Below are 9,356 nucleotides of genomic sequence, written 5' to 3'. Positions count from 1 at the left end.
CATATATTTCTTAAGCCAATCAGCAGCCAGAGTCGCTTGTCCGTCAGGTGTCACTGCGGCCGCTCTCCTTCACAGTTCCTCTAAAAGAAGGCGGGGCCTGCGCTGCTATTGGTTGAAAACAGAGCGATTGAAAGCGAGCGCAGTTGCACAGCGATGGATTAGGTTGGGGTATGTGTTGTAGACAAAGTAGGCTATTAACTCATGTATTTTGAGAACTCCAGCCTTTATCCGGAGTGGAGCTCCGGTCTAAGCGACCCTTCCTCCAACTTTTAGTCCCTCTCCTCGCTTAATTCGTGCCGCTGCTGCTCCCACAGTTCCTGCACGAGGAACTGTCGCCGGCGCGGAGCCTAATCATAACCCCGGTCCTGTCAGGTTGGGATGTGAGACTTCACACAGGTCTCAATAGAAATCAGTGGGAAATAGCTATCCTGATGACCGATGAAGTTGCTAGACGAACATCTCTACACAGAAATATCAGTTTTTGTCTGTATAATAATGTATAATCCTCATCCAGAAATGATACACCTTCCCTTAGTGCACATTTATGAAGACTGTCGCCCTCTAGAGCAGACATGTTGATGCTACAGTTGTGGTCAGAAGTTTACATAAACCTATCAAATCAAACTGGGGTATAAAATGTACATAGAGCACATCTAATATCAGGATTAAAAAAGACTTCAGCAAAGTCCACCTTGACCAGATATTTTTTGTAGCCATCAACAAGCTTCTGGCAGAATTCCATGCTTTCTCTCAACTTTAAGCACAGTCCAAATACTTTCAGCAGGGTCGAAGTCAGGACTTTAGGAAAGCCATTCCAAAGACTTAATATTTGCCACATTTAGGCCATTATCTTGTTGGAACACCTAATTCTGTCCAAGTTTCAACTGTCTAGCTGATGGTTTGAGGTTATGCTGAAGAAATCTGAGGTACTTCTTCTCCTCCTTTATTAATCCACCCTGACAAGTGTACCAGTTCCCCTGGCAGCAAAACAGCCCCAAAACATGATGCTGACACCACCATGTTTAACAGTTGATAGTGTTTTGGGGGTTTGCTAACTCACCTTTACTCCTCAGAATATCCTGCAGGCCAAACAAGTTGATCACAGATTGTTTCTTCTTTCTGCATGTGGTCAGCTCGAACTTTAGTCTGAACTTCGGGTGTTGATTTTGAAGCAGGGGCTTCTTTCTCGGACAGCAGCCTCTTCAGTTCATGGCAATGTTAAACTACTTTGCGTGTTCCAGCAGCTTCCAGTTCATGGCAGGCCTGTGCCTTGGTGGTTCTTGGATTGTTCCTGACCATCCAAACCATTTTCCTTTCAGCTGAGTGAAAGTTCGGCTCTTCTTCCAGACCTGGGAACAATGGCTACACCTCCCAATAACTTGTTGGGATTATTGATCTTGGAATTATCAGATTTAGCTATGGCTCTAAAGACCAGAGCGCACAGACCGGACAAACCCGAACACACACAAATGTTTGGTTGGTTTGCCATGGCTGTTTGAGTTTGTTTGTAGATGTTTGGTACATTGAAAATGATATTTGTTCGCGCTTAATAAAGTTCAGGCAGTTGGCCATCACTTAATTATTCAGGATGAAGGCAAAAAAAAAACATAGACATGGCTGATTGGGAGGGGAATTACCCCAGGATCCCATCTGAATGAGGCTTAAAACACACATAAGTCTTCATCATTCCTCAAGATCTGCTGTTTTGTACGGTGGTGTGTGCCAAACAGTTATTTTCAGTACATTTTAGAACATTATAATGTTGGGATTTGTCTTAGAAGGTGTGGTCAATGTGCTCTAGCCTTTAGAGGCTGTAAATCTATGACCATGCTTCTCAGATTTGCACTGAGATCCTGTAGTTTTTAAAAACCATTGTATTGTGTGTCAATCCAATGAGTGCTGTCAAGCTCTTTTCATTTGGGCACAGAGAAGCTACCAGCTGTAGTCAATCATGATCACTAACCGGAAGTTAAAGGGGCTTGGTCTTGCGTGAATGAGTAAACACTAAATGAGCTACATCAGATTCACTACATTAGGTAAACTAACCAACAGTTTAGGGAAGGAGACTGTGTAGTTTTTAAAAACCCAACAAAATTCTTGTTTTGTATCAATTGAATAGCTTTTTCAATAGATATGGAAAAGTTCATATCTATAGAAAATAGCAGAAAAAGCCAATATTGGCATGTCCATGCTTGTATAAACGTCCAACCACAACTGTGAGTCACACTTTAAAGGAAAATAGAGCAACAGAGATGTCCTTTATAGCTCGTTTTGAGAAAAACACACAAGACAAAAGGGAGTTTTATACAATAATGTACTGTATTCAATGATGACTTGATACATATGATTAAAAGACACATGACATTTTTTTGCCCTCTCTTTAAAACCAAAGCTTAAGTGCTCTGCCCATTAAGGTGATGCGAAACGAGTGCCAAAAATGTGTAAAATGTCACAAGAAAGAGGGTGAGGGGGAGGGAGGGGATGTCTCTTGCAGTGAGCACTGCCTTCTTATTTTATGCTCAAAAGAGGAACAACGCTTGAGTACAACCTCCTGCATAAGACTGCCTTAGAAAAGCCCACCTTCAGCTCAGCCCTCTCAATGTCTTCTAAGAGTGGTCTTCTACTCTTGGTAAGCTGCGTATTTCCGGACAGTATATGCGAGGGCTCTGGGATACATTGGTTACCGATACACCTAAGCACCAAAGTAACAGTATGTTATGGCTGAAGTCGTGTTGAGGTAAAAAAAATCAAACCCATCAGTCTCTCTGCGTAACATACTACTCAGGCTCTTCGCCTTTCTGTCACCAGACAAGTGTCTTCCGGTTCCAATTTTGGCATGCAGGGAAACGGCTCTCTGGCTTTAAGGAGCCCAAGTGCTGATTTTTCTCGAGATAAGGACAAAAAGACAAAGGTACACTTTCTTCTACAAAGGAAACATGGGGAGCAGAAGTGCATGCAAGAAAAAAAATAAAAAGAAAGAATCCAATGCAGAGACGTAAAGGTAGATAAGAATAATAATCAAAATAGGTCTCAGAATCGTAGGAAACTCAAGAAATCTCATTCAGGTAATGGCATGGTCGTTCTTGCCATGAGTCATCTCTATTGCGAACACCGTGATGATGCAGGGAGAGTAAGTGGCGGGCAGTTGCAGTGTTTCTGGTGGTACCTAGTGGCCTTACCACTGGGAAAAACAGAGGATTCAAATCTGTCTCCAGGTCTTGTTTTTTAGTTTTTAGGTTTTTTTTCGGCCTTTATTTTTTTTTGTACATTTTTGTCTTTGACACATCAGTGCTTGGAAGGAAAAAAAAAACACACGTCTGTATATCCCGGGGTTACCTAGTAGATATGGCCGAGATACGTTCTGAATTAAGCGAACTGACCAGAAGAAAACGTACGTTTTAAAACACAAGCACCACTAATTGTTCATGATCCTGAAAAAAAGAGAAAAGTTCAGCTTTCAGCACCTCTCATCGTCAGCTAACGGGAATGCTCCGGCCGCTCTGAGCTTTCGATGTTAAATTAGGCTGAAAATGGAATTCTTCCATGTTCTAGAAAACAAAAACAAAAAAAACAAACAAACAAACAAACGAACGAAACTAAACCCCAAACTCAAACGAACAGTGGTCGTGAACAGTTAAAGCTGACCAGTGATGTGACCTGACAGGTTCTTGTAAAGCTTAAAGAAGCAAGACTACCCTGAGAGAAGTTTCTAGAACATGGGCAAGCTTGCCAGACAAGGTCTGACTCTGTGTGTTTGGTTAATATAACTGTACACTCTATTTAAATATATCAGCACGCTAGTGTTCGAGAACCCCTACTGTTTCTCGTCTGTAAATGTGTAATATTTATATAGCTATACATGTGTTTATATTTCCAATCCTCAGTACTAGTTAGACATGTGCAAGTGTTAACTACCCACTTCAACAATACATCAAGGCAAAGACTTGTGGAACACTAAAGTTAGAATCATTTTCATACTCAAACTTTTCTTCGACTTCACAATTTTTTTTTTTACGGTAAGTGCTGTAAGTATTTCTCGTACGAGGTATTGAAGACCTATACATATTGAGAGAGAGAGAGAGACAGAGAATAGAAAGAAGGAAATAAAAAGAAACCCAGTAGGAAAACACTTGTAATTGTGTTAAAATATAAATAAAAAAACAAAACAACAACAGCATTTCAGTAACCAGCAGCAGAACGGCCCAAAAGGTTAGGCTTATTTCTAGATTAATCAAATGCTAAATTAAATAAGAATAATAATAATAATAAAAAAAACAACTTCATTTAGGTGCTTAGCTTGTTTTTATAGCTGTTATGTGAACACAGGACTTTTAGTTAGCGCAAAACAAACAGCATACTACAACCATGACTGGCCGAGGGCCACCCAGCGTTTTTTCACCCAACAGTCACCCAACCGTCTGTCAACATTTCAGCATTTTCAGCACACGTCTTATTTTCCCAATGATGGTTCTGTCCGTCTTTGTTTAAAAGCCTCGCCCCATCGCCCGTTTAGCAGAGACAGTACATGAGCTACATCAGGCGAACTAACCAACAGAGTAATGAAGGAGGCCGTGTTAACTGAAGTGGTGTCATTTTTTTTAAAAACCCTGCTGTAGAAATCGTGTACTCACTGAGGGTCACATTGTTGTCTCATCACAACCTTGCAACACTGTTCTCTACATAATTCAAACATGATGATGTACACAAAGTCATTCAGAGTGGTTTGGTGTGAAACGCTCCATGACGAACTTGCAATGAGTCATGGCTTTTCTACAGTGATGCTGATAGGAGCCAGACGTCGGGACACTTGAATAACACAAAAAGCTCTCGAACAGAAAGGCTATGACAAAAAACAAAGGTATTAATACACTGATAATACACTGTCTGATGCCTGAGATGCTGATTAACAAAGGGCTGTGCATACAGGAAAGAGGAGGTACATGCAAGAAATATGCCTGTAAAAAGCAAAAAAAACAAAAAAACAAGGGGTGGGCAATTCCGATTCTGATGGACCACATTCCTGCATAGTGTTTAGCTTGTCCTGCTCCAGCACACTGGATTCAACTCACCTGTTAATTGCCAGGCTTAGTAGGTCGGTTAGAGCAGGGAAATTAGCAAATAGACTGTGCTGGACTCTGACCCCAGTTGACCATCCCTGTTTTAGGAGGTAAATAAAATCTAAATTTGACATCACAACTTCATCCTAGCTTCCCATCAGCAGCACTTTAAAGAACCCTCAGGGGTAGGATTCTGTACACATTAAACCACTCGGATTGACTCGGATTTCTCATCTCAGACAGAATTATATATCATATTATCTATACGATGATTTTCCAGTGGAAAAAGAAATATCTGATATATTGACTAGAACTAGAGGATCGCTGGTTCGATTCCCGGTCATGCTGCTAGCCATCGGTAAGGAGGGCTTTGCTCCCTCCAGGGTGGGTAGATGGCACGGTGACACTGCAAAGAGTCGCTGGCTGGCTGGCAGTGCACGTATCGGAGGAGGCGTGTGTTGGTCCTCACCTTCCCAGTGTCGGGAGAAAGGCATGTGATAGAGGGAGAACATGTATGGGTTGGGTAATTGGCGATCCGAATTGAGGAAGAAGAAAACAACCCAACAAACCACAAGTTACCGTACCAGAGATTTTGCTATAATGGCGACAATATCGAAGGCGGCACATACATCAGAGGGTATGTGTGCATAATGGCCGACGTATAAACCCACATACACGCAAGAAAAGGACAGAGGGGACCTGAGAGGAGAAATGAGGACCGGACAGACAGAGCGAGAGAGTGAACACATAACGAAAAGGGCTGGATTTGTACACCTGAATATGTGCATGCTAACAGATCCCAGTTGACTAGCCTATCCCACCAGTTTCTCTCCAAATGGTCTTTGAGGCTTGTTTCAGATCCAAACTTTTTTTGGGGAGGGGGGGGGGGGGCAAAGAACACTGAATCAAGGATCAGATCCCTGGTTCAAAACCGTGTGAGGTAATCAGCCTTGCCTTGGCCCACGTCTGCGGGACGAGATCAGTGCATCGGGGGGAGAGTGAGGTAAACGCAAAATAAATTACTGAACACAAGTACATTGCTCTACAAGTTGCAAATGGCTCACTCACTTCCAGGTGCACGGAAGGCCCTGTTGTAAACCTCAAAGAATCCTTAAAGGAGGAAAAAATAAACAAGAACAAGTTCACTGAAAAAAAAAAACTCTATCCTTAAACTTTTTTTTTCTTTTTTTTTTACAATTCCTTTTTTCTTACTTTTTGCTGAAGTTTCCAACGTTTTCACTTTTTTAGCGCTCAAGTATATCACAGGTTACTAACTATAGAGGATAAGAGGGTAAGTTGAGTACCATGCTACATCTTGTTCTGAGAAGGCTATTGCAGACAATTTCTACAGCACGTACAACCACACATTATACGCTTGTGTAACAAATGTTCCAAAACATGTCACCAAGAAACTAAGTACATACGCATTGTTCACTATTTAGAGTCTTTAAGGACTATCCCTCAGTCAGTATGAAGTTTCTCACGTTACTTGACTTTAAATGTCCCGTCTTACAGACAAAATCTGAAAAATTGCTATTCAAAAAGTAGCAAATTTGGTCAGTGTCTCTCTTTTTTTTTTTTTTTTAAATAAGTAGTGCTTTTTGATGGCTTAAGACAGAGGTCTCATATGAAATAATCTCACCCAGTGGCAATCTACAGGACTTCAGTGTGCATTTCATGACACCATAGCTGCAAAGTCTTCATGTCAAAGAGTATTTCTCTCCTTCATTGTTTAAAACACAACAGCTAGTGCTGTAACATAGAATTCAAAGTAGGATCCTTTTATCAAAATACCTAAAACACGTTTATAAATATGTTTGTTTTTCTTTCTTAAAAGTCTTTGACGGGGAGATGACCGAGTTATGTCTGTGAGTTAGAGGGTTCGCTCTGTGTTTCTTGTTTTTGTTGTTGTTGTTGTTTTTTAATCTGTGTTCCTTGTGAGGCCACCCAGACAGGCAAAAAGTGGAGCCTGGCTCCAAATGTGGGGAGAGGGAACCTCTCCTCAATAGCCGTTTTCCCCAGACGAAAAAAAAAAGTTCTCTTAAAGAGACTTCAGTGGCTAGGGACGAGAGCTAGCAGCTTGGCCCTAGAACTCCCACTCCAGGGTCTCCTCGCGGTTGGCGGCTCGCTCCAGGCGGTGGATGATGTTGTTCAGGTTGGCCATCTTCTCGTTGCGCCTCTGAGTGCTCTTGCTGAGTTTGGGGTTGTGCAGGGACTGGGGGTTGTCCAGGCTGGGACCGGACGGGACCTCATGGCTGGAGTTAGTGCTTGTCGGGGGTGCGTTGGGTGGAGATGGAGAGATGGGGGCAGAGGAGGACGGCACCGGGGAGACGGACATCATGAGGCCTGGTGAGGATGCGGCGGACGGGGAGTTAAGGGACACCTCCAGGCTGCCACGGCAGGTCTCTGACGAGGCCTTAAAACTGACCGGATCCACAGGCGACTTATCAGGGTCTTCACACTCTCTTGTGGCCATACTGCTCCTCTGGATACCCTCTGAGGACAGAGACCCTGGATGGAGGCCTTGGACCTGGCTGCTGCCTGCTTCATCTTCCCTGAATCCCTGGGGGCAGTGTGGGGTTAGAGCTGGGTCCCTGTACCCGGACACCTGCTCCTCTCTCTCAGTCTTTAGCTGAGGGAACTGTATGCCCATGGAGGAGCAATTTGCCTGCCTGATGCTGAAGTCTTCCTCTTCCTCCAGCTCGCCTGTCTCCTGTTTGACGGCCAGCGGCCTGGGGCCATTGCTGAGACGGCGGCCAAGAATGCCCGGGGTCTGTTTCCTTTCATCACTGTCGGAAACAGGGCTGCGGACCACCGAAGGAGAGTAGTTCTGTGGCTCTGTGTCCAGATCGTTGTCCTGGGGACCCTCCATCAGGACCTCCCGCCGCATCCGTGACCTGCTTACAATTGGACAATTGAGACCATGCAGAGTTAGACTTCCAAGAGAGAGTGGTTTATCTTAAGCAAGAGCAGAGAATCAGAAAGTGATTGCTTAAAGTCTAGCCTTGGATTTTTTTGTCATAAAAAATATCTTCTAAAGGCCACAAGGTGGCGCCAGAGCTCCATCATAGATTCAAAACAGATTCCCAACAAAAGAGTGGTTCCCAATCCTGATCCTGGGCATATTTTTGTTATCCCTCACCAACGCACCTGATTCAACCCATTAAGTAATTAACAAGCCCCTCATGCGCTGGCTTTGGTGTGTCACAGTAGGGCAGTGTTTCCCCAACCCTGGTCCTTGAGAAGCTCTTACACAGCAGATTTTCGTGTTTTATCTGCTCCCAATACCCCAGATCTAATTTAGCTCATTAAAAAGCCCTTTCTGGGCTGAACTGGGTATTGTACGGAGGGAAAACACTAAAATGTGCAGGACAGGAGGTACTCCAAAACCAAGTTTGAGAACCTGTGCATTTTTTGATCTTCTAAGCTTCTGGAGATTTACCATCTTGAAATAGTAAGAACCCTAATTTTCGGAGAGTACTAAAAGCTCTGTCAAACCAGCACTGCATTGGGGTTAATAATAAATACAGCCCATTATATCATTGATAGCCAGACTATGCTGACAAGCATTTTAACACCTAGACTAATCTAGACTAGTTTTATAATGCCAGGCCTGAAAGTCTGCACCCTTTCACTTCCTCCATGTTTTAATATGTTACAGACTTATTCAACAATAGCTTATTTTTTTGTTCATTAATTTTTTTTTGAGATTTGTACTAATTTATGTTAGTCAACCATATTCACCATATTATATGTGCAAAATTGTACACACCTACAAGTGAGCTAAGGAGCATTTGGTTTCCACTGATTCTACTTGAGATGTTTCTACAACTTGATTGGAGTTCACCAGTGGTAAATTCAGTTGACTGGACATGATTGGGGATTGACAACACCTATATATGGTTCAAGTTAAGGTGAACTCCAAAACATGGATTCAAAGCAATTATCTGCAGACCTCAGAAACAGGAATTTGTGAAAAGGCATAAATCTAGCTAATAAGATCTAGCTGCCCGGTCAAACTGAGAGATTGGAGAAGGTGGGCGGGTATCCGAGGGTCACTCTCAAAGGGCTCCAGCATATCCTTGTGGAGTTGGGAGAACCTTTCAGAAGATCAACCTTCTAGGCAGCACTCAGCAAATCACGCCTTTTTAGTTGAGTGGGCAGGCGGAAGCCTCTCCTTAGTGAGAGGCACATGACAGCCTGCTTGGAGTTTGCAAAAAGGCACCTAAAGGAATCTCATCACCTGGCTAATACCATCTCTACAGTGAAGCATGGCCGTGGCAGCATCATGATGTAGGG

At 43.1% G+C, this 9,356-nt stretch overlaps 1 protein-coding gene across 7 annotated transcripts in view; it reads right to left on the bottom strand.

Annotated features, from left to right (window-relative positions):
• Positions 1-2,335: 2,335 nt before the first annotated feature.
• Positions 2,336-9,356, bottom strand: part of cux2b (cut-like homeobox 2b) — a 161,848-nt gene continuing 154,827 nt past the window's right edge. For 5 of the 7 annotated variants that reach the window (XM_072681968.1, XM_072681970.1, XM_072681973.1 and 2 more), the window contains one exon: positions 2,336-7,957. In XM_072681968.1, the coding sequence (XP_072538069.1) occupies positions 7,144-7,957 (814 nt within the window). In that variant the 3' untranslated portion in view covers positions 2,336-7,143. The remainder of the gene's footprint in view (positions 7,958-9,356) is intronic. The other 2 variants (XM_072681969.1, XM_072681972.1) reach the window with 1 other exon arrangement.

This window comes from Salminus brasiliensis, chromosome 6 (assembly GCF_030463535.1).
Source record: "Salminus brasiliensis chromosome 6, fSalBra1.hap2, whole genome shotgun sequence".
Taxonomy (NCBI): Eukaryota; Metazoa; Chordata; class Actinopteri; order Characiformes; family Bryconidae; genus Salminus; species Salminus brasiliensis.
Note: the sequence above shows the minus strand (reverse complement) of the source record. Positions and strands in the feature narration are given on the sequence as shown.